This window comes from Semicossyphus pulcher, unplaced genomic scaffold (assembly GCF_022749685.1).
Source record: "Semicossyphus pulcher isolate SPU_LCO1_2020_fin unplaced genomic scaffold, fSemPul1.0.p SCAF_14, whole genome shotgun sequence".
Lineage (NCBI taxonomy): Eukaryota > Metazoa > Chordata > Actinopteri > Labriformes > Labridae > Semicossyphus > Semicossyphus pulcher.
Window position 1 is genome coordinate 15,998,842 of NW_027211648.1, and position 26,416 is coordinate 16,025,257.

General features: G+C 42.5%; 1 protein-coding gene across 3 annotated transcripts; it reads right to left on the bottom strand.

Moving 5' to 3' along the window:
* Positions 1–349: 349 nt before the first annotated feature.
* On the bottom strand, positions 350–24,922 carry zfyve28 (zinc finger, FYVE domain containing 28). Of its 3 annotated transcripts, none has more exons than XM_069662347.1 (14): positions 24,578–24,922; positions 11,015–11,155; positions 9,095–9,232; positions 8,710–8,912; positions 8,508–8,597; positions 8,321–8,410; positions 8,127–8,228; positions 6,504–8,045; positions 6,153–6,248; positions 5,539–5,702; positions 5,338–5,454; positions 3,054–3,155; positions 2,809–2,912; positions 350–2,673 (listed from the first exon to the last, which is right to left on the bottom strand). In XM_069662347.1, exons 1-14 carry the CDS (start codon positions 24,611–24,613, stop codon positions 2,542–2,544), a joined length of 3,057 nt encoding a protein of 1,018 aa, XP_069518448.1. In that variant the 5' UTR covers positions 24,614–24,922; the 3' UTR covers positions 350–2,541. The 3 variants fall into 3 exon arrangements, with proteins under 3 accessions (XP_069518448.1, XP_069518447.1, XP_069518450.1); XM_069662346.1 differs by having other exon boundaries at positions 3,054–3,158; XM_069662349.1 differs by lacking the exon at positions 6,153–6,248 and having other exon boundaries at positions 3,054–3,158.
* Between the last annotated feature and the right edge of the window lie 1,494 nt (positions 24,923–26,416).

The window sequence follows — 26,416 nt, forward strand, 5'->3', positions numbered from 1 at the left end:
CCAATGCTGGTTTAGTATGTTGTATTGGGGGTTACATGCATGTTTCTTATGTTTACTCCTGTAACTTAGTATTGCATTCCTATAAATATATGAGACTTCGAAAAGTTGAATACAAACAAAATTTAAATTAAAAGCATAGGAGGCTGAGACATACTGGCTTTTAGTTTCGAGTGTTTTTCAAACTAAAAACAAGCTGGATGCTACACTTCACATAATGCAGCCAATAGCATCGTTAAATTAGACCCCCCCATGTCTGGTAGAAACCAGAAACCCACACAAATGAGTAGAGTAACAAAGTTTTTATTTTAACTGTTTTCAAGTAAGACAAGCTTTCCTTACAAAACTCCCTTGCGAGCCACAGAACACAATTTAAATGTTCTCATTGCAAAAGCGGCTCCACATGACAAATAAACGGATCTTTCTGCGTTAATAAGTGTAGCTCCGTGTAACTATGTGGGAAAATCTGAAGCAGTAATAATGTGTCACTCCGACTGCATAAAAAACCCAGAAATTCAGAGAAGCAGGGTGTTGCTCATCTGATGAGTAGGCTCACACTGCCTACTCAAGTGGCAGGAAAAGCTGACAAATAGTAACTAAAATAGCTAAGGGCTGCAAATGTGTACTTTTGGAGAGTCAGTGTTCAAATTAAAGTGATACACAATTATTCACCATCTCATAAAACTCAGTATTTAAGTTGTTTCTCTTAAAAGAATAACAGACATATCTTTCTATTCAACGATGGACAAAAGGTCAATCATTGCTGACACATTTTAAGACGGAAAATAAAGTAAAAAGGAGATGTTATCAGTCAACATTTTTTAAACAGGAAAAAGTAATTTATTTCAATATACATCGCATTTAAAACTATATAACATTATTTGTTTGTTGAATATTTCACACAGCTCTTATCTTGGAAATGTCCAGGATTTTTACAAAATAAGACCAAGCTCTGAAACAATAGAAGGATATCCCGCCCTTTAATTACTGCATGATTCCTTGTGTTTTACATAAAGGTAATTATAGCTTCATACATTATTTTTTTGTTCTTTATAAAAGAAAAAAAAACATACCTTTTCAAAGTAAGAGTATATGTTCTTTGATGGAATAAGACTGATCAAACAATAGTGAATGATTTTGATTATGTAATGCCTGAGGAAACTGCTTTACATCAGAGCAGAATGGAGATAATGTGACATTTCAAAGGTTGATATTAGTAGTTTGGCCACATTTGACCGCTCAGATGTACAAACTGTTTATATATGAGGAGCATGGAAGATACTTTGTATGCTGTCATTGCAATGGAAGCAGATTCAAGAGCAGAAAGGAGGTCAGGACGGTCCTGTCTGACGGTACCACCAGAACTGAAGATATAATTTAGTGTAAACCCCCATCAAGCTTCTCCCTTAAGAAATGGCCGATAACTATGATCTAAATAGCAAAGGGTTGTTTTTAAATGTGCAGGACCATTGCGCTTCATAGTCACAATATTGCACTATATCAAGTGTGAGGAAGAGAAATCAACGGGCAATAATCGGCCTGTAGTCTGTAGGCCAGCACCTGAGAAGGCCTCTGGTTCAGAACAAGTTGTACACAACACGATGAAGAGTGCACAGAGCGAAGAGAGGTCAACTCTCCACTAGGGGGCCTTCAAGACCTGACAGTGATGACTAAGGAATCCCTTTAATCCATCTCAGAGTGCAGCAGAGTCCTCGGAGAAAACTAAACATGCCATGGTGTCACTGTGAAAGCAAGGGGCACAGCCCGATGCCACCGCGAGGTGAAGGTGTAAGACCCCAGTTTAGAGTGATACAGAAGTACACATTCATTGCCTTTAAGAGCATGAAGGAATCTCCATATAAAAGCTGTTTTTTTATTTTTGCTTTTCTGGGACTGGCAGCCTGGTGACGATTGCTCTCCAGTTCCCTATCGATAGTAACCGTTTACTGAAGACATTGTAGTGTAGCTTTTACCAGAATTATCCTTATTTACATGGTTATCATGACTTACATTCTTTTGAGTAATCCGAGTCCCGTGGGAGCTCTGGCACAAATGTAGGAAGCTCGCTAAAGCAATAATAAAAAATTTGTCACAAGTCCTTTCATTTACACTTAAAGCAACAAATAGAACAATGTGGCCTCTTCTGATTTTGTGCTGTGAACTGCTACAGAGGACTGTTGCACAATGCCATTTCAAAAACCTGTTACTGCCTGTTTATCAGTTCTCCTTTTTGCACCACTGTAGTCAGACAGGCATTTGTGAATCATTTGTGTGTGTCGGCTGGGCACGGAAATCAAACCCTTTGGTTCCCGGTGACGCACCAGTCTCTCGGAAGCAACAGAAGCGGGTTGAAGCATCTCTCATGGCTGTGTGTCTCCTCTCTCTGCTCTGTCTTCTGTAATAGCCTCACTCTGAAGCCTTGCTGAGCAGCTATGATGACAAATATCGAGTTTACCAGAGCAGTGTCGCATCTGCTGCGTTCACAGCTGTGGATCTGTCCGTTGCATATGCTCTTGACTGTGTGCTTTTGGTGATGATCAGGGGTCAGATGCCAGCCTTGTCGCTGTAGAAGGGCGTGACGTGAAACATGTAGCAGTGTGTGCAAACCCTGACGGGCTTCACCTGGCCATACCGGGGCAAAGGTGCAGAATGGGAGGAGCAGCGTGAGCAGAAGATCTGAAATGACACATTAATTCATCAGTAACTGTCCATATGATGGTGATGCAGATGTATGAGTCATCACATTGATCAAATACACATTAAATTGAGCACTCTGCTGCCTGGGCTCGCTCACACTGAGAGTCCTTGTACCTTTCCACAGCTTCTACAGTGATGCTTCCTGCGGATGACGGTGAAGGGAGCCTTGCAGGCGATGCAGGAGTTACAGGCTTCATCAGGGACCCAGTCCGGAGGGTCTACACAGAGCCAACAAAAAAACACAGTGAACATAGTGTTGGCCTGCCTCCATTTGTACATCTAACGCAGAGAAAAGGGTGAAAAGAATCATCCTGACATTTCAAATAAACACTGAGTGGAGAGTATGTGGATTTGCTGACCTTCGAACTGGCCTTCCCGGGCTTTGGCTGCCAATTCTGATGAAGAAATGGTTTCCTGACAGAGAGCACAGTCTTCTAGCACTGCACTACGCAGAACAGGACCTGCTGGATACCATAGAAGAAGAATCAAAAACCAGATTAGCTTATGATTGATTGCTGTTTTTGATTAAAGCCTTGTAGCAGAGTTCTGAACCAGTTATAAACAATTCAGTGCAGACCATAGACTGTATAAAAAGATGGATGACATGACAGCTCCCTAAAAGTGAAGCCAAAACATTTCGAGCGCCCCCTGCTGACTGGCTGCAGTATAGGTCATAAAGCCCGCCTCCTTCATGTTTACAGATGGGACATGGGTCAAACTACAAATTCAAAATACATGGCAGATAATTTTTTCTCAAACATGGTTTCTGTCATTATAGCTAGTTCTTATCATGCTGATTTATGTCCAAGTGTTCATTTTTCTGACAAGTTTATTTTAAATTAGTTATTTGATGCTGTCAAAATGATGATTAACAGCTCTGCTGACAAATATGGCTCCTGCAGCCAATCAGTTCTGGATTAGCAGACTGGAGGACAATCTGCAAGATGAAACATAACAAAAACAATCTCTACAGTCATGTAAGTTTCCATACCTGTGAACGTTAACCTCAGACCAACACTAAGAAGCTGTTCTGCTGTTAAACACAACCGGCGTGCGGGATCCTTGCTGTTTTTCGGTAAGCTAAGTGTGTGTTTAGCGGAAGTGGCTACGGCCGCATCACCCGCCGATCTCTACTGCGCAGTCTCTGGCTCTAAATAACGTCACCCTCGTAAGATGGCAGTGCCTATCGCGGGGGCTATTTTGGCATCACTTCCGTACAATGGGAGCAGATGGAGATGCATCGTCCATCTATATATACAGTCATTAGTGCAGACCAGTTGTACAGGCATTACCATGGAAAAGATGTGACATTATATGACTTAGACTTTTTAAAGACCAGCTCCAGTCATGTTTTAAGACATATAAAATGCTCTGCTTGAAATAATAAATTGTGTCTGATGTGTGTGCAAAATACATTTAATTACCTTGTAAAAATCCTCCCAAGGCACCTCCTCCTTTCACCCTCATTAAAAATTCCCTTATCAGCATAGTCCCCGTCCACTATGCAAATTTCCAACTGCCCCCTCCATCACGAAAACAGAACACGTCTCTGCCATCGTTTAGTGGCAATTTGTTGAAACTTAGCTAGCTTGAAATGTAGTAATTAGTAGCAGTAACGTTAACGTTGGTATTCAGTAATGAGTTTGCAAAAATTACAATGACGGTTACAGCTGGCTCGTGCATCGCAGAAGTGGTTGCCATAGGTTACACATAATGATATGCATAGCGTCACCCTGTCCATTAACAGGATTGGCTCCTTAGGTTTGTCATGTCACAAACCCTGCCAATCTGAAAACGTGTTGTTCAGCCTGTCCTTATGTCTTGTAGCTCATGAAAAAGACCACATGGAGATGTTAACAAGGTTAAACACTGGATTTTAACTGGAGGGGGTCTTTAAAAATGGTTTGTGGAAGTTTTGTAACATCTTTAACTGAAATTGCAGGACAGAACCATGAATTTCACATGAATTTCATTGGAAGTCATTTAGTTTGTTTGATCAAATAGCAAAAACAGACTTTTGTCCCCTTGAGGTCATATATTAATGTAATATAGTAAACTTAGCAAACAGCTGCTTATTCAAACATCCAGCAGAGGTTTTGTTTCTGGTTTACTTTTAAAAATTACTCTCTTTTAGCTCTGTTCTTGTCTCTATTAACTATACAAGTAAATATATCTGTCTCTTAATGTGTCTCTTTGCTGTTTGGTGCTTAGCAGGTAGTGCACAGTGGGCTTTTAGACCTTTTTCTAAACAGCTGACGGCTATTGCTAAAAACAATGTTGTAAGAGCAGTGAGGTAGAACCATAACAGTAAAGTCACAAGCCGGACTGCTAAACAAGGAGCTTAATCTCTCTATACGGCTCCATAAAGACCAGAGGAGCTGCAGATTCTGGTGATAACTTTCTGTGGGTTCATCACAACAAAACACATTTGATACACAGCTATTATAAAAGTATTGATCATGGTTGTTTTGTCAATAAAGTTTAGAGACAAATACGAGCAGATAAAACATTTTGAGCAATCAGGCTTTGTAAGTTTAAACACAGTATCCAATGAAAAAACTTGGTTTCTTACATTTTGATTGAAGTTTGAAATAAATCTGTGTATGATATTAAGAAGAAATAGACAATGTAAGCATTCCTTACCTTTCTTTTGCTTATCGTTGTCTCCCTCCTCACACTTTGTTGCCATGACTTCAAACAGAGTCTTAAGGATGCTGCGGAGGTCGCTGGCGTAGTTGGTCTGCAGCTGATCAGCAACACCTGCATCACAGAAGAATAACGGATATCAGCACGGGAGAGACAAAGAGAGGGAGGGAGAGCTGCGCGGGGATTGAGGGCTTTTACCTGATATACAAACAAAGAGACGGTGGATGAGGTCGCTGCTGCTGTGGAAGCGGGATCGGATCTTGTTCCTGGCAGCCATCTTGGCATCTTGCAGGGCCAGCTGGATCTCATGGTGGTCCAGGTCTTCTGACATCCCTGAACTGGGGGTCAGGCTGCTGACAGGGCTGCATGGATTGGAATTAGACAGGGTCATTATTATGTCCTCTGAAAGTTAAATGTACACAATCAATTCATCCTACATCCACTGTAAATCCACTCACTACACATTTCTGCAGTAATTCTATCCAAATTGCCAGGTATTTCCTCTTAGTATTAAACATACTGTACAGAATTAACATGGAGATCAATACTCCAACATGTGTCTAATTAAATCTACAGTCTTAGCCACAAGGCAAATTAATGCTGTCACTTGTAGCCCGTACGGGAAGGAGTGACTGACACTTCAATCAATGGCTGAATGTGAACAAAGCTCTGCATAAAGACTGGAAATGAACAAAGCATTCTTTTCATCTACCACGCAAAAGGCTTTTTAGACTCTATTAGAGAGAGAGGGCAGGATGAAACACTCACAAACATATGACAGTGACACACACTTTCATGATTGATTAGTTTACCTGGGGGTGTATGCACTGCTCGACAGACTACATGTGGTGACCGACACACTCTCACAGTCACTACCTGACACAGAGCTGAGGGGGGAGCTCTGAAAACTAAAAACAACCAAACAAAAAAGATAAAGGAAGTACAGAACAAACACAATGGTAGAAGGAACAAATAGTTATAACTAAGGTAACATGATGCACGGGGCAAAATCATAAACAATGAATGGAAAGAATGATTCAAAATATGATGAAATGCAGTGAAATAAAAGACATTTTTGTTCATGTGAGACAGTGTCGAGGTCATACATCTCCCAGAGATGACAACACAACGTTAATCAAAATGACTAAGAAATAGCAGCTCACCTGGAGCTCCTCCTGCTGTCCTCTTTGGCGTCCCTCTTCGAGTCCTTACTTCCTGTCTTGTCCTTCTCCGTCTCCTTGTCCCTCTGTCGGCCTCCACTGGCCTGCTGCCTCCTCTCAGTCCCCAGCTGGTGATTGCACGGGGAGGGTCCATCCTCTCCATTGGACCTACAGTCCTGTGCATGATGCCCCGGCCCTGGAGGCACCACCAGGCACTTCTCGCAGAGCTGTGAGTTTGAATCCTCTTCCAGCATCTCTGCAGAGCAGCGGGAAGAAGGGGGAGTCAACTGGGCCAGCTCAGCCTTACAGTGAGGATCGTGAGCTCGTGGGGGCAACCGGCAGGCAGAAGACTGGATGACAGTGTTCGGCGCCGACGTCTTACAGTGTTTGTCAAATCCCAGGGCGATGCCTAACCCCAGCCCAGTGGTCTCTGTGGTGATGCCGTCCTCGTGGCTGTCCTCACAGCTCCCACAACAGACGCAGGAGTTGAGCAGGCAGTGAGTGGCCACAAGGGGGCCGCAGGGATCAATTTCAGAGGGAGCGGGCAGCAGCAGCTTGTCCACGGCCAGCTCCGTCAAGCTTGGGGAGCGAGGGTTAAAGATGACTGTGGCGGACAGCTTCATCCCACCCATGCGGTGGGCGATGACCTCAGCTGTTTCAGACGCCGTCCCCTCCAAACCCATCTCCCACCCGTTAGTGTAAGGCAGAGGTTCAGAGCCGGGAGCGGAGGTGCAAGGAGGACGCTTTGCATGAGGACAGCGTGTGTTGTGGCTGCGTGGCTGTGGGCACGGCTGCTCTGACTGGGCCTCAGATAACCAGCCGTTCCTGTTTGAGTCTGGCCGTGAGCCCGGCTTGCGCTGCACAGGACGAGCAGACTCTGTCGCTTTGGAAGGAGAGGCAACACAACTAAACGCCTCTCTTGAGATGCTGGTGATGGTGTCTCCTGCTGCGTCCAGATCGTCCATGAGGAAGACCCTGTCCTCCTCCTCTACATAGATGCCTGTCCTTCCCCGGCTCACCAGGAGCCTGCGGGGTGAGGCCTCAGTGCTTGAGGCCCCGCTAGAGCCTCCTGCCTCTCTTCTGCCGGGTTGGTGGGCTGGGGACTGACCCTGGCTGGGAGGCGACAGCAGGGTGGACATCTCGTCTCCCACGCGGTAAACCATCATGTTGAGCTGCTCCAGCTCCTCCTCATCGTACTGCATGGAGCAGGCCAACTCAGCCTCCTCAGCCTCCTCGCACAGCAGGCCCTGCTCCTGCTCCTCCTCCCCCCTCTCGGTTTCTACCTCCTCCCAGCCCTTTTCCACTTCTGCCGGCTCCTCCTCCTGGCTGGGACAGACAAACAGAGCCAGGTGCTCCTGCTCCCCCTCACTCTCCCCCTTGGAGGTGTCATTAGCGGTGCTGCAGGATGAGTGATTCTCTTGGACTGGAGCTGTTGAGCTGTTTGTGGCCAGCTCCGGGCCCGTGGACAACTCCCCATCCTGAGAGATACACAGGTTCCTCTCTAGCGTAATCAACTCCTCCTCAGTCAGGGTCTGCAGCAGGTCTCTGCAAAAGCATCATCAGACAGTTGTAACATACTGAAAAAAGGAAATAAGGTATTTTTTTGTTCAGTTTCACGGACAGTACCTGATTTTCTTCAGTAAAGTGCGAAAAGGCCGGAAGAGCTCAGATATGTCTTCTGGTTTTCGGTCGAGGTTGAGAGGTCCATCTGAATACACAACAAGCCCACTGCAAAATATTGTTAAAATTCAGTTAGAGGGCAGGAAGGATTAGAAAACAAAGAGGTGGGCGGAGAGAAGGAGAGGACAGGCAACACTTACCACACAATGGCTAGTCTGGGAATTGTAAACATCAGAGCGGGTTCATAGTCATCGATCATGTCTTGTGTGAGATAGCCCAGCTTAAGGGCCCTGAGACAACAATGAAGAAAACACAATAAGAAAAATTAACCACTTTATCCCCACATATTATTTGGACTCTGCAGTGCTCTATAGGCGGTGAACTCACCTCTCTACGGTCTCACAGAAGAGCACAATCACCTCCTGCTGTACGTAGTATTCTTTGGGAGACTTCACAGGCACCATGGCTGACACATAACTGGCCACAGAAGAAGCAGAAAGTGAAATGTAATGACATTCACAGCTTTGTTTAATGTTGATCAATGGGAATTGTGTTTGTTGCAACAATGGCCAATAATGTCTGTATTTACCTGAGCTCAAACTCAGCGAAAAGGCTGTCAAAATGTCGCAATGCGTCCTTCATGCGGTCTGTGTACAAGTTGAGGTCTCTCAGGGCCTGGTCTCTGGTGATGTTGCGCACCTCCTCCAGGCTGCGAGTGAGGTCCTTAGCCAGGGGCCTCATCGCTATGCTCTCAATCTCCCTGTTCATGATGATGGAGCCGGCAGCCAAACACTAAACAGGAACATGTAAATCATAAATGATCTGGACTTGCACAGAAGTTTCAACTTAGAAAATTCTGATAACAATGGTGCAATTAACAATTAAGAAACGCCAATTGTAAAATTGAAGTTCTCGTGTTTAGGTCTTGTGCAAGGTTGTTTTCTTCTTCACTGATGCTGAAGGGAATACTCTACCTCGGCCCCAAACCACAGCTGCCCTGCCAGGTTGTCATGACGAATCTCCTCGGGGAACTTGACGCAGAAGTCTCTGTTGGCCCGATCGTTGGGGATACATTCATCCATGATCTGATTGATGATGTTCAACACATTGTCCTGCAGACGAGCACAAGAGTGACACAAAACAAAATTGGACAAACTAGTCAGAGGGGTGAGAAAAAAATCTGTTCCTGAAAAGCAATTTTCTGGGTTGTTTACTTTAACTAATGGCTGTTAATAATCCGAGCTTCACCTCTTTCAAGGGGGCCATTGTGCTGTAGCGTTTAAAGACCATTGATTCGGTAATGAATGAAAACTATTTGACAACACATGAGACCATTATGGCCCTCGCAGTTACATTCTCCCTCAATAAAAACACTAAACTGAAGCCTGTAATTCCAGCAGTGAAAATGCAGTGTCACACACAGCAAGAGCTAATCAAGAGCTTATGTGCTGCTGGCATGTACAACAGCCATAACAATGACTTACAATGAGCCTTTCACTCAACCGCGGCTGCACTGTGCACTGTAATCTTGTCAGGCACAGCACTGCGTCTTTCTCTGCTCGCCCCGAGGAGAAAGATTAAAAAGCTTTGAGAAGGAGAGCTTAACCACCGATTCCTTTACGGCTGCGTGCTGTGTGTGTGTGTGTGTCCCGGACCTGTCTGAGAGCCACCCCAAAGTCTGTGAGGGTCTCCCGGCAGGGGACACCGGTGATAACCTTCACTACTCTTTCTTTCAAATCATCCAAAGGTAGTGATACCTGAAACGTCACCGTCACAAAAGGCTATATCTCACTCTTTTCACCGTCTATCTCTGTCCTTTTCTCGTCTCACTCAATCTTTGTCCGTCTCAAAACACACAGACTCGTCCGCCTGTTCCAGCAGGCCACGCTGTATGAACAGCCGCGCCAACATAAAATGAGCAGTATGCCAGCAACCCCCACAGAGGCCCGTGAATAAGAGCTGATATCTGCAGTGGCAGGTTCAAGTGCAAAACGTTGGCTTGAGTGCACATGCCTTCTATTCTTGGGGCCTCGGGGCTGTGGGGTATCATGCTGCTTAATTCTGTCTCCAAAAACCCTTGAGGAGGTATGCCGCTGAAAAGACTCCTCGCTACCTTACAAGGGCCGAGATTTTGCTGTTAAACATTTTAACAGCAACTAAGGGTAGAAAAATCAGACACTAATTTGAGGCACAGACGAGAGTTAGTCATTCTCCAAAAAAAAACAGAACAATGGAAAGATACCAAAGAAAAACAAGGTGACAGACTGACGGCAGAGGGACGGATGGAGAAGGAAAGACACGGAGCAGTCGGGGACCAAGTGATGACCTTATTAAGCGGTCCTCCCCCCGGTGCTGTGACAGTAGGGGGAGGCTGAGGCACAACGGGCCAGATGACGACCTCCCTTCACCACCTCCACCTCTCTCAGCACGAGGCAGCATGGCAGCCATCAGTCATGCACAGCGTCACCTTCTTAAGCTCTTCTCAGCCCTAACATAAAGACCTGAAACAATAACCTGCATCATAACTCATTAAAACATGCCGTACTTGCTCCAAACACCTTTATCTCTATTCTCAATCATAGCTTAATGTCTGTTACTAAACATGCCGCTCTTGTAACCAGATTAATTAATAACCAGCGTGACATACATCCCAGTCCAAACAGTCTTCTCATCTCATCTTATCAGAGAAACTGTCTGATAAAAGAACTCGGTCAAGCGATGTTCAGTAAGGCAACAGTCATATCACCACGCCTGTGTCCGGAAAGACAATGATAAGGGTGGTGTCTATTTTTAGCTTCCAGGCCAAGCCAAGGTCCAGACAGGTGATTGTATGTCCTTAGGTCTCTAAGCTTCAAAGATAAACTTCTTAATGAACACCCCCCCCCCCCGCTGACCTGACAAGAGCGGAACTGGTTGACGAGCAGGGTACATCTCTGAGGGTCCTTCCTGCCGTCGAGGCCGTCCAGCTCGGTGGCCACCTGATTCAGCTCTTCATCGGCATAGTAGAACTGGGCCAGGAGCTGAGGGTCCGTCCTCTGGAGGAAAACACAAAGGAGGTCGTTTTTAGTACCATTAATGCAGTTTATGAGAAACAATACACATGACGTAATGCAGAATGTTTTATACAACACAGCACAACAATTATAAATCAAACTGAGTGTGAATAATTACTGGGACAGAAAATAGTCCAACCTTTATCTACGTTTTAGATAATGAAGTTTGTATGTGGGTTTTGCTCATTCATTTACTGCACGCATTAGAGCTGTGACTATTTTATATTATGGATAACTTGATTGGTCATGTGGTCGATTAAATGTCAGCAGGGCTGCACAACAGGGTGGTTAGCGCTGTCGCCTCACAACTAGAAGGTTCCTAGTTCGAATCCCAGTTTGGACGAAGTGGGCCTTTCTGTGTGGAGTTTGCATGTTCTCCCCGTGCATGTGTGGGTTCCCTCCAGGTACTCCAGCATCCTCCCACAGTCCAAAGACATGCTCGTTGAGTAAATTGGTGACGCTAAAACTGCCCATAGGTGTGAGTGTGAGAGTGAAAGGTTGTCAGTACATGACTGGCGACATGTCCGAGTGTCCCTCTAGTGCCTCTCGCTTAATGACAGCTGGGATTGGCTTCGTGCTCCCTACCCTGACCACCACCATGGATGGATGGATGTTTGCCCAACAGTCCAAAACCCTATGATATTTACTTTTCTATCTATCACCAGAAAATATCTACATTTGACAATTGACAAGCTGAAAGCAGATAATTTTAAATAATCCGTTAATAGACTAGTTGCAGCTTTGGTACCAGAATTCAGTCTCTTAAACTTGACTTATTTGTTTTACTTCCTGTGCTCTGACACAAAATCCTCCTACATGAAAATCCAGCTCCTCTTTAAGGCTCATTTCAACAATGAAAAACAATAATTTTGTCAGCTTTCTAAAATGTTCTGTGACAGAGCAACTTCACAGTGTGTCACCATCACACTGTCAAGTTGCTGTATGCTACTAATTCAAAGCTTTCATCCAGCAAACGTCACTCCAATCACAGCAAAGCAACTGGTTCTTATTAATCTATGGGCAAAAATATCAGAGCATCACCAGCCATGGAAGTATGTCTAATCTAAAAAAACAACAACAACAGTATTTTCAGAGGAAATCACAGAAAATCAAAGCAAAAAACGACTTCTATTTGACTCTAAACGGAGCACAGGCCAAGCATAGGTAGGAAAGCTTGGAAGTCTAGAGACAGCATGCAACGTTTTTCAGTGGAGGACTGGGACATAAACTCGCGTCTGTTTTCGCTGCGAGACCTATGAATAAACTCGAAAACCTTCTTGGTGATCTCATAGCGCTTGTAAATTATTAATTGCCGGTACACAGAGCAAGGAGCAGCAATACAGAGTGAGGAACTTCACTGTTAATCTGCTCCTCTATTTCAGCCATTACGGCCTACTTGTTGCTCAGGGTGTGGAGGACTTTGCTTCATTTATTGCAATAGAGAACACATTACGATGAACGCAGTTTAGAGTCCTGCATGAGTGAGTGATACAGAGTCAGGTTTAGACAGCTGCAGCTTGGTGCTCGGTGGTTTTCTAACTGTGGGCAAGTCAACACATGAACTACGTATTATGTTCTCCTGGTTACAGCAACACTGTGCTACTACAGCACTTTGGTGTTAACAGGTGGAGTCTTTAAGTCTGAATAGTTGCACAGACTTCAACTGTACATATCCAGCAGACAGTGAAGCTAACTCAGGGGATATAAGGAATCATCCGATGCAAATAAACCCACAAAAAGAGATGAAGTGGGAGCAGTCAAGGAAGCACAGTGCAGCAACATACTGCTGATCTGTAGGGACCAAAATAAAACCAGGTAAGTAGGACATCGTATAGGCCAGGTTAACAACAGATTGCACTCCCATTTGCCAACGTACTCTGGTGATTTATGAGCACAAGTCAGGGGTTACACAAACTGACATTCATACATAAACAAATTCTCAACAAGTACATGAAAGTGAATGATAAAAAGTGGCATTAATTCTGACAAGAGGAGTTAACAAAGGTTAATATAGTGTGAAAGCTGCACAGAAGAGGAGGTGTAATTAGAGAGCCTGTCCCTGCTAGAGGATGTCATTATCTCCCACCGTGCTCCCCTCGGCGTGGAGCCGCACAGGCAGCAAATTACTCCTCTGCTGGGTGAAGCTCACACACAGCCGCAACACACAAGGTAGGTAAGATAATGTGCAAATAATGTAAACACAATTGATCATGTGTATCGCTTACATGGAATGCAATTATAATTAAAACTTTACAGGACAATTAAGATGCTAATTTCTAAAATCATAACACCATTAAACACACACACACATCCCGGGGAGGGCTCACGTTGATCGAAAGGTTAATGGTTTGGAAAATGGCGACCACATGCCGACGTGCATCATCACAAACCGCATGAACCCGACGACAGCACAGGAGCTGGAGAGGACAGCGTGACTGTGCAGAGCAGAAAAAAAACAGGAACGCTATGCCAGTAAACAGACGAGTTTGCCTGCCATGACTGTCTGGAAATGTTTTCATGAAATCAAACTGAATACTGGTATTTACAGAAATCTCTCGCAGGACCTTTTTCCCTTAAGTTTGCAGTGCTTCCTGTTGCGTGATGCTCTCCCCGTGGGCCCTGTGCTTCTCTCTCTGAATATGATACATGGTGCTGTTCCCTCACTCTCGCTCATTAATAATGAAACAAACAGCAAGGAGAAAACACAGAGATATAACCTACAGCTGGGGTACTTGTCGCATTATAACTGTGAGGGGGAAAGGAAGGAGATTTTGAACGTCTGAAAAGTTATTTGGAGGACGGACTGTCGGATATGTCATGGCACGCGACTTAATCTTTAACTAATCTTTATCTCCCTGCATTTAACGCATAAAGAATAATGATATTTTAAATTTAACTTATATTTTAGTTGTTAATTTTAACGCAGTTTAAAGAAGGATAACAACTTGTATGGCTGTTTAGTACATGAAACTTTATTAGCTTTATTAGCGGATTGTCTATTTCAGTAAAACAAATACTTGCCGACAAAAAACCCATTTTGTCCGACAAAGAAAAATCTATATAATAACATTCCTGCACATTTTGTTCATGATTGTCAACTCTGATGCCTCGGCCCTGGCATGTTAACAAAATAAGCTCGAATAGCAACGAAGACGAGGCATCTATTCCAAAAAAAGCTGGCAAATACAGCAAGTTTTTCGCTCTCGTTTCCAGTGTTCTTTCTTAACAAGGTCACATACATGCTGTATGTAAAAATAATCTGTGGAGAAATGGGTTAGACACCCACGGTATTGTAGCACACAATAGTAAGAGAGAAGCCTGTAAATAGTATTATTCATCATTGCATTGTCGTTACTACAACGGAAATACATTTAAGTGGGTTTCTCTGAATGTGTAGGCTAATGGAAGAGAGACAATTAAACAGAATGAAGCAAAAACACCCACTGCTAAATTATTTATGTTATTATTATCATTACCTTTATTTACATCCAATTATAATCTCTGATATATTACTAGCAAAGAGTCAGATTTGACCAAACTCTACACAACTGCACAACAATGACTGACTCTATGTCAGAAATGTCATGATGACCAAACAGGAAACAGGAGTGGGAGACCGTTTTCTAGCGCAAGCACAAGCAGGCCCACAGTGGTGGCATTCACTTTGACATTTGTGAGGCAAATAACCATGCCAGTGCTGACGGAGGAAGAGAAGAAGTATTTGAGACAGACGCCCTCCTATAGCCTCCTCCTGCTGCATTCCTCACACAAGAGGCAACATTCCTGCAGCATTGCATCATGGGGGAAAAGTCAGAGGCAAAGGCGAAGCTCGAGACTTGCTGATTTAGTTTCTGATAGGCAGCAATGCTCTGTCTGTGAAAAATAATGTATCACATTTTAACTTATCAAATATGAAGTGTGTGAAAAGACTAAGAGCAGGCCTACTTCAATACTTCTGCCCTCATTCCTGACACCAGTGTGAGAACCAGGAGCCTATAAATTTAACCTTAGCCTACTTAAAAGCCCACACTTCTAGAACAAGTTCTCACAGAGATAAGTTGTTACTAAACATTTGCACCTTGCGCCTGCCAAATGGCTAACTGACGCTAACTGAGAAAGCTACGGTAATCTTGCTAATGCAAGCCCTGTTTTAAAGCTCCTGTGAGGAACTTTCAATTTGTGTTGATTTTGGCGCCCCCTGGGAACAAAGCTGTACCTCTCTTTGCTGATTTTGTCCTGTACGTGCTTAAGTGGTGGTTTTTAACAAAACATCTCATCCTGCTTTCTTTAACAGTCATATGTATCACTCACTTTACATTTTTGCCCAGGAAAGCGTAAACAAAGGCAGCGTGCAGTTAATCACTTCGTCTGACACCTACCCCCCCCGCCAGCAGTTTCAGGCATTAAAAATAACTATATAGAAATAATTTATCTTGTCGCTGATGGTCTGGTTTGCTTTTGCAGGTCATATAGAGTCATCAGAATTAATTTCAGTCTGTTTCATAACCAGCAAAAAACTCCTCACAGGAGCTTTAAGTATAACCTGACCATTGATTAAACTGCCGTTTATTAACAGTGTAAAGTGGGACGCTTTTAAATAAAGTTTTACAAAAAAAAAAAAAAAACATGCCAAAAACACAAGATACTAAATACTAAAGAGCAGTAGTTAAGACAGTTAAGTTTAATGTCCACCCTTGTAAAACAGCTATATCAGGTTTGTAATGCTACAGTTACTTCCTGTTTACATAGTAGCTTGCTTGTGATTGGTCCACACTATAGACGTTCTCTCGCTGCAGATTTATACAATACAAAAGTCTAACTTTCTAACAGCTGGTGCAGCAAAATCCTGGATTACTGCAAAAGTCAAAGTAATGTAGTGCTACTTCAACAGACACAGTTAACACCTCTGATTAACTGATGAGGCTGTACAAATCATAAAACACACACTAATCCTCTGTTTGAAAGTCTAATCTGAGTTTATAGCTTTAGACAGTATATTTACATTGTTATACTGACTGTGAGTCAGTGATGATGTCAGGCTGTGGAAAGCAAAAAGGCAGTTGAAACAAGTGTGTTTTCATCTGCTTACATAACACTAGTTGGCACAGAGTATGGGCCTTGACATTTACTTTTTATGTATAGAGTGCTCGGTTAAAAAAAGACAAGGCCTAACAATAAACCTGCAGCTTTTAAACAGGTTTTAAAGAAAGAGAAAATAAGTAACAATCAAATGAAGAAGCTGAAAGGGTAAACAAATTGTTTTTCAAAGTTAAGCGTGTGAACATCTGTGGATCTGACTCCTGGACTTTGCGTCATCACCGCCAATGACAGCTCTACCTTGCGTATGTGAGGAAATGATTCAGCAGATTCTCCTCCTGTCCCCTGCGGTGTGCCTCTCTCCTGCTCTGCTCCTGCTGTCAGTTGTCCTGGGCGCCCTCTCTTTGAGATGACTCAAAAAAACTCTCTCCACCGCGCTCACAAACCCTTCATTTCAGACTATTAGGCTCCCACAACCTCATCCAGAGTGACAATTACTGTTAAGCCTCCTCAATCACATCATTTCACGATGACTCTGTGAAATTTCTGTCGCTTTTGTTTAACATAAAATCAATAACAGGCGACGAGCGCGTGACTCTTATTGAAACGTGTTAGTGAGAGATGCCTGCTGCTGTACGGTCCGCATCATCTCAGCTAGATTTCTCCTTGAGCCGCTGATAGCTCGGCTTCATTTCTATTCAGACTGTGCAGATGATGGAGGCTGTCAGGCTAATGCTTCATGAGCATCCATAGCATCGGTGCGTGCAGACTGAGCCCACTTAGGGGACTTATGAGAAACCTTGCCTCTGCCCTCCATACTCTATTCCAGGCTCAATTTGCTGCCTTCTGGCCTCCGCCCAAGGATCAGAGGCAAAAATCGTAGGGGGGAAACCAGTTCACTCTGCTTCATCCAGTCTGTTGGCAGACTGGCAAAAAGCAGCCGGATACAGTTCATCACCTTATTTATTATTCAGGGCTCAGCATAAAAGCTCAGGCAGGAGCGAGCCAATCGTCTCTGTAACAAACAAGGAAACTTCCTCCACCGTTATTTTTATTAAGTTTGGCAGAATAAAAAGTATTATCTTTTCAAGAATGCGGTGTTGTGCTCGAGCAGGTACTGTTGTGTCGAGTCATTCCTTTAACATTCAGCTTGCATCAGGAGTTTCTCTCCTCGCGTCTGTCTTGTGTTCTGCAGCTGCTGAGTTATTGATGATGGTCTTTGAGGCGTAAAGTGTCTTAAATAAACGTGCTATCAAATCAATAGCACTAATCACAGACTGCTGATGAATATTTCTGCACTAACCATCTGGAAACTGGCTCCACTCTCTCCCTGACTCAATACTGTCAGAGTGGTCTGCACATCTGGACTGATGTTCTAATCTGGCTGCTGTCAGAGGGCTGCACTAATCTGGCTTTTTGGACCGGGCGATGACCTGTGCATGTGCCTGGATCATACTTTAAGCATGACCGAACTGAGCGTGATAGACAGAATTTGGGTGTCCACAAGGCGTGTCCAGGATCCCCTTATGGTAGTGTGTTCACACATGGGGAAGCCCCTCTCCTCAGCAAAAGCAGGGATGCTCTTATGCAAGAAATAATCTGGTTACACAATCCAGAACTGGCTGTTAGATTGCAGCAACAGAGGGAAGGAAACATTTCAGATTTACTAACTTTCATGAAGTGATTTCAAAATTCTTGTCATCTTTCCCTCATTATCTTCTCACAACTGACTGATTATTCTTTGTAATCCACTCAGGCATCTTTCTCTATCAAAAACAATCTCTTTACCATCAAGTAAAAATGTCAATCTTGCTCGAAAATGTTTTAATTTGTGAGTTATTTGGGTTTTTAATAAACCCAGCCCTTGTATCCAGTAAGAAGAAACACTAGAGCTGCTAAAGAACAACATCCTCTCATCTCATCTCATGCCAACTGTAACTAAGGCCAAAATCTAATCCCAAAAATACAGGCCTACTGTTCTCCTCCTTTCCCTCCCGTCCTCCCTGCTGCCGAGACAAAGCCCAGAGCAGGAGGGGTGGCGTTGTATTTTCTGGCTCTTCTTAGTAAGTCTCATAATATAGACAAAGGGCACCTTGAGAGGATGCTTTATATTTATCATCAATGAGAATGAAAAAAAAGCCTTTGATCGGAGAGGGTAGGAATTATTACCGATAAGAGACGAGGTGTGGAAAATGAGTGCAGCCTCTCAGTCGATATCCGGACCCGCTGATTCTCTGTTACCTTTAAATCTCGCTCTTCTTCCACAGCTACTTCCCCTCAATCATTGCCTCCCCACACCTCAGACAGTGGGCTCTGATTCCCCAATCCTGCAATGAATTTAAAAAGGCCCTCAATCGCAGGGCCTGTCTCGATCTGCACTACGGTCAGCTCTCTAAATCCCAGCAACTGACACCAAATCAATTACCGCATGGCTGGTGGGTAAGCAGAATGGGACGTCCACAAAGAAGTCGAGAAAGGGGGCTAAATATGAAGCCAGGCTGGCCGCTGCTCAGCAGTTTGCTGTTCGCTCTTCCGTCAACTTGGTGCCAACTGTGCAGACCCAACTCTGCAAAGCCCCTAATTGCTCTGCCTGCTCTTCAGTTTGCATGTTGGCACTATTCACAGACAAACCAGGGGAGTGATAAATGACAAACGAGGGGCAAAGAAGGCGGTGAGATAAACCATGTAAACAACAGCAGAAGCTGCTGCAGACAGGATGTCATGTGAAGAGGAGCATCGTCATTACTGAGGAAACCAGCTGCCATGATTCACGATCACTGAGAAGTATGACGACATACTTCCAACGAAAAAGGGTGTTGTGCTTTGATGGGATAAGAAATAAGAGGTATTGATTTGTAATTTTAAACTTTTGTTGCATGTATACACATTACCTCAGGGAAAAGCATCTTAGTATTGACAAAAAGAACTTTTTCTCAAATATTTGTTTTTACTTTTGGCATTTTTCCCAGAAAAAAGGGATTTATCTTTTTTATATATATTATTTGTGTACTTTTATGTCTACTGAATAATTAGTTATTGTTGGAGCTGTAAATTGAATAGGTATCAACTCAGAGAACAAGATGCGGACTATTATTTTTTAATTTTTTGGTTATAATACGCAAGAACCATGCATGATTGCACACTTACTTAGAAACAACAGTAACAAACAACAACCCGAAATCCAACAGTATTCTATTAACAATTACTTCAAACAGAGAAGCAGCAAATTTGGGGCATTTTTTGGTAGATTTCACCGTCACACGATTATCATAACTTTGAATTATCTGTCAGTGGAGTTATTGTTTAAGCTCTCATCTACAAATCCGTTGTGTGATGTGATGTGTGATTAGTCAGTTTTCCCGAATTTCCCCCCAAAGATAAATAAAGTTTTTCTGATTCTGATTGTAATAAGACATACTGTATATTAGGAGTGGGACAAAATATTGATACGGCAATATATCATCGTGCTGACTCGTGCAATACAATTATCATTAGGAAAATATATGGCACTCTCACAGATTTCCCTGTGATTTAGACTTACCGCGTCACAACTTCATGACTCCTCACGGTGGCACTTTTGACATGAATGAGGGTAACGTGAAGGGAAATGAACTGACCAAAGAAGAAGTTAATCACACATTATGATGTATCATTATATGATTGTCTTGCAATATATCGATTATCGCTGGATCGCTGTATCGTGATGTTATCGTATCGTAGTCCACACATTGTGTATCATATCGCGAGTTACCCTGCGATTCCTGCTCCTTCTGCATATCCTTTATTGCTGTTTTTAAAAAGGTATAATAGCAGGTTTTTTTCTTGCATTTTGTCAACAACACATTCAAACTGGGCCCCTCCTCCTGGGCGCTTCGTCACCAGAAGCTCACTCTCACTCTCTCGTGCGAGAACACACCCACCCCGCCGAGCTAACACCGACAGCATCACGGTTGCCTTTGCGCTAGCATGCTAACCGCCGGTTACCATTGCACTAGCATGCTTACCGCCGGTTACCATTGCACTAGCATGCTAACTGCTAATTTGAACCACTCCCACACTCACCTATACGCTGTGATTGCAAAGCAAAACAACAGAATAGATCCAGAGGGAAGGGTCTCACAAGGGTCTGCACACACACTCACCAACACGCATGTATAGAGGCCCATAAGTGATTATTTATATTATATTATATTTGTAAAAGTCTACATTTTATTTGTCTAGGAAAATCCTACTTATTATACCTTTAACCATGCGTCATCGCCTCCGTCCTCATAGATGAACATTTCCTTTCAAAATCAAAAAATGCATAACCGCCTCTGAGCCAGTAACAGGAGGAAAGTGGCTCCTGATTGGATTAAAGTATAGACAAGCATCTCTAAAGCATCTTTAATGATGGCTTGACAATAATTTAGGACCACTGTAAATTCTTATAATGCCTTGTTAAGATGTGTAGAAATGATTTCACAGCACTGTTCTGTTTACAAAAGAATTGATTTTTCAGATTTGATCTTAAGCCATTCATAATGATGTGGGCTAAACTATAATTTAGAGCTGAAATGATTATCCAAGTGACAGATTCATGTTTCAATATTGTGTTAGTTCTAGCTTATTTAATGTTAATGCTTTCTGGTTTTCTTACTCTTGTAGGGTAACAAGTTGGAACATTTAAAGTTATTTTTCTGAGATAATCAGACATTTAAAAAGGTTACCTTTGGTGTTATGGATTCAAGACTGTGTCATGACTTGACATCTCATAGAAAACAATAAGAAGAAGAATTAATCTAGCCAACAATCTGCAGATTTTATTGATAATAACATTTTGTTCAATTTGGCCATCACATATTGTACTATTTTATTGTGTTATTGTATTAAAACCAACTACCGGCATGGGTTTCATGTTGCTAGATATTATTTTTGCACTGAAATCAAACCAAAAATGGTCTTTTATTATACTTCATAACAAACATAAAGCTGCAGAACAAATATGTCACAAACAAGATTCGTCTATATAATTTTAAAGAACTGTCTTTGGTGCTAAGTGGGAAACACATGATCTTTGTCTCAGAAATAAAATGAGTTTGCTACGTTAATAAAAAAGGAAAAACTACTTAAAAACTGAGCCAGCTGTCAGATGTTGGACAACCTTATCAAAGCAATCAGCCATCAGCATTACATGTTTTCTTACAACTGCACCGTTACACAGTGATATCTGTCTGACATTTGGATAAGGAGAGCCAGAAAGTATCAGCCACCCACGCACCGAACTGTCCGAAGGAGAGGGGGGGGGGGAATGAGAAGCAAATTAGTAGCATCCTGTAGATGGAGGTGAGTGCACCTGGGCCTGGTGCGAGCTGTGAGCCCGTCAAACTGACAGATGAGGTGGTGTGGATCTGAAGGTCAGCTCCACAACGCCTGATGGAATAAACAACCAGGAGAGGAACACAGGCTACACGGGAAGTGTGCATGTTTAGCTTCCTGACATATCTCTCTCTCTCTCGCCATCAGTCACTCTGTGAGTTCGCCTGTGATGAATGAGAGGTGAGGAGACAGTAGCCATTTTGGCTGCTGGGAAACCTGAGCCAGGTCTCGTCTTTGTTTGGGACTGCTGGGATGTGTGATGAAGCAGATATTTATGAACGATTCCCGCTGATTTGACCCTCTCCAAAGATGCTTTTTCCTCACCTTTCCCTGCAGAATGTGAAGTCAAAGGTCAACAAAACACACCTAGAAAATACCTAAGGAGTGAGGTGATCCTGTTTGTATGGATTTTGGGAAGTGAAGATGCACTCTTCAAAGCAAAAACAGCTGAACCAGCTTAAAGGAATGTGAAGAATCTCACTTTGCAGACGTACTGTATATACTCACTCCGGCTGAGTCTTCCCCCCTATAGAAGACGAGGACAATCCATTCTTACACATTCATCTTTTTCCACAAGTTGCCACTTTGATGGCAGGATAGACAGGTACATTATGTCCCGCACGGAGCTGCACACTACTCTCTAACACAGTGGGAAGGGTTTGTGTAGCAGGGGCAAAAGAAAGTCCTCCTCAGTGGGACTTATCTGGGGAGGCAAAGAGCAGCTCTGGAAATATCAATAGCTCCGCTTCAGTCAAGGGAACATGCTGATTCAATGCTTTTTCTGTCTCCAGGAGAACATAGCTCAATAATAAACGACCTACTGTTGATGCAAAATGACAACACTGCGCCGTGTTCAACTGTAAATGCCAGAATATGCAAGCTGGGGACGCACTTTGTTTACCACAGAAATGTTTTCTCTCTGTGTAAGATAAACCACTCGCTAGCTTAGCTGCTCAGTAGCAGGAGCAAAACAGTGACCTCCCTCATTTCATTACTGTTGTGTTTTCATACTGACCGGCAGCTCTTCTTCTACATCAGAACTGGTCATTTAAAACCAACCGACTTATGTGTAATTCAGCTAATTCCCACCGTGGCTGTGATTCGGCAGAAAAGGCACTGATGTAATAGCTCAGCACTTCAGAGTCAGGAGTCATTCATGAATGTGACAATGCTCTGGTGAACCCCAACACTTAGGCCTGACCCCGACAATGGACCGCCAAAATGCTGTGACAGCAAGCATGGTGAAACAGAGAGAAGAGCAGTGACGCAGGTGTGTGAATGTGGTAAAGAGCAGGTGGATAATGTATAATCACAGGCTTTTTATCTCATCCCTGTCTGACATTACTGCTGCGAGAACTCCAATTACCGGCCAATAAGGAATATGTGTCGACAAACCTTTTAGGCAAAGCAGAAGATGTGATACACAATCTAACCAACTTTTATGTCAATATACTAACGGACCACTATGCATTTAACACACTTAGATGTTGTTCAGGTCTTGCTACAGCCTAAAGGAATGTTTTCAGGTAAATATTCTGTAGTTGAAAATAATAAAACCTTTGCACCCATCCTCCACAGGAGGCTGCATTAGAATAATGTTTTGTGCAAGTGGTCACAAAGAGCTTTTCAATGGAATTTTCTGCTTAATAAGCAAACTTTCCATAAGAGCATATGAGTAATTGGGACAAGGTTAAGAGTGCAAACCAGCTATAAACCCACGTTAAATATTACAACATCTAAAGCTCGCAATTCTCCAGAAGTAGATCAGGTAGGAGTTTCTCAATCCAAGTTCTGAAAAAATCTGTGCTACCATAAAATGATTACACACAGATCAATGACCTCAGATTTGCGCGTGTGGCTTTAAATTGGTTTATATTCTCGTATTCTTTAAAACCATAAAGATAACAAGAATTCCCACTCTGAAGAAAAATTCACATGCTCATCCTAAAAGGTGCTGCAGTCTGCATATATTAAACTATTCATTTAACAAAGCGACCAAGCCTTCAGTAATTCCTCTGCTGTGTCAGGCATGTTTCCACACTCTGAGCTTCATTCAAAGAATCACAGCACATGCATTACCAGCTTACGACAATACTGATGATTTTGACTACAAATTGTGTTGTAAGCTTTAAAACAATTTATGCAAACCCATTCAAATGCTAAAGAACTTAAAGAATTAGACATTTAATTAAACAAGCATTGAAATATAATTGGCAACTTTTTTGGAAATCAATGACTTGCTTTGGTCCTTTTTTGCAGCGTGTTATTTGTTACGTTTTGTTGCCTATGTTTGTGTGATGTGATGGTAAGGTGAATATCTTTAGGCTTTGGAGTATAAGCAGACAGAATGTCAATATGTATATGCTATTTAGGGCTTTTGCCAATTGATGTGGGCATTTTTTTACACTTTTAATTAGAAATTTTGTACACTGACAGCTTAATCAGTTAATTGAGAATGTCAGTTGATTGATTGATAATTAAACGTACAACAGCCCTAAATTGCAATAGATCCCTAATATTACTTTTAATACAAAATTGTTTTTAACTTTGGACAAATTTATTTTGTATATATTGATCATAGCATTATTATTAATAATATTATCAACAGCTTTATTATAATTTTAGCACTATTATTGCTGTTATTTTTGTGTTGATAAAAACAAACAAAAGAATTTGTGAATATAATAGCGAAACAAAATCGCTTAAACACCTAACATTAATGACACTGTCAGCTGAAGGCAGCATTAAGTTAATCAGTAAAATTCAGTGTACTTTGCCCGGCTGTAATGTTGTTAACCCTGCCAAGCGCCTGAAAACAAAAGCATCAACAACAACAAAGGGAGAGCTGCTGCCTGGTTAATACAGTGAAACATCAGGACCCGGGCTAACGTTAGCAGATGTGTATGAAGTCTTCAGGCTAGCGGCTGTTTTGCTAGCTATCTCCAGAGCTATGCATAAAAAATGACTGACTGCAGGGCTGACACAGCGTGTGAATCCAAGACAACTTACCTTGGGCTTGTACAGCCACTTTCGAAAGCGGTTCATCGTTTCCTCGCCACCTTCCTTTGTCACCAGCCCCTCCTCTCCTCTCCTGTACCTGTGTGTCTGACAGTATCAGCGGTTGGCTGCTAAGCTAGCTCGCGCTGGTGGGTTCCAAAGAAGGAAAATGTACCAAACACTGTGTACGGTAAGTTGTCCTGAACGTTACAACACGGCTCTGAAGGCGAACAAAGGAGATATTCGAAAACAACGACTTATTTCCATCTTCACTGAATCCCGAGGTTGGCTGCCCGTCTCCCCCGCCCGGCCACTTTCCAAGTCCCGACGATACAGGCAAGCGGAGCACCGACGGCTCTGCTGTTCTCTGCCCCTCTAACGTTACTTGATGACAGTCACGTTGACAACATTCACCTCCCACTTTCCCAGGAAATGATGCCTTCAAGTGCTGCTCCCAAATACCGAGCTCCCAAAAGCTTCCACTGGAATTATGAACAAAACGTGTTTGTCTTTTTTAGTTTTTCCATTTAAAAAAAGCCCTAAATAAAAAGGCTACTAATCTACTAAAAATCTGGATTCTGTAAACATGCATATATTTTAACGACTGGACTCAAGATGTCTCCCTCCTATTATAAAGAGTCAATTCCCAGTTAATATTTTGAAGTTTCCATACCTATTTTGCATATTAGACCTTGAATGGCTACTAAAATATCACGTTTTTTAAATAACAAAATCATGCTTCACATACACATTTTGAATTTAGTTTTAAGGCCAGCATATAATTAGGCCACATAAGGCATTAAAGCCACATAAACTTTCCCCATTCAGAAGATGAATGTGAACACGGCTTTATTTTGTCAAACTCTGCATATACATCATTCTGTGCAGTAAAGGTAAAGAAACAAACAAAGAAAATCTATTTTGAATGGAGGGGGGATATAATTCGAGTTACTCAAAGTTACCTAAATCAGAAATGTAAACTTGATTGTGACAGTTCATCCACAAAGTAGGATACAAGAGTTAATCTCAGCTCAAGTATATCCCCGTTGTTTTTTAACTTTCAACCTTTCATCAACAGAGGGTTGACGGCTGAGTTTGCTCAGTTGTGATGAAACTGTAAATGTTCAAAATAAGACTTAAACTTGAAGGGTAATTCTTAAAACTCATTCTTTGAGTGACAATGTATTGTTGAGACTAAACACCACCAGTTTTTGTATACTTAGTCTTTATTTACATACCCATAAAATCTGCTTAAATTAATGAGATTATGGCAGGATAATGTATTGTGAGACTTCTCTAAAACTGTAGTTTACATGTGTTTTATTCAGTATAGCTGATTACTACTTTTCTAATCAGATTAACCCCACATACCCCTCAAAACCCTGATGAAAAGTTAGTCACCCTTCCTGTAACAATTATTTGTAACATTGACCTCTAGGTTGCCTTTTTCTAGTGATATTTTTTTTACATGTATTCCCTTTTTCCTTGCTACATTTATTACGTCGAGCGGTCATTTCAATATTTCCAACAGCAGCGAAGTGAAGTGAAGGCAGCGCATGGATCGCACAGACGTCACAATATGCTACGTCATTATTATTGTTATGCCGGCCAACAAAGGATCAGGATGTCACACTGTTAATCTGCATACGACGGATTAAAACCACTAATGTTTTTTATACGTCGAGAAAAACAGCCCAGTAAAAACAACACCTGTCACTGAATTAAGTAAATGTTGACATGTCTTGTTTTTGTAAGGTTCAGCACATTTAACATTACGTGTTCGAGCTGGGATACATTTCTGTTTACGTTAGTGTGTTGCTAGGCAACGACTGAACGTGCCAACGGTTCGCG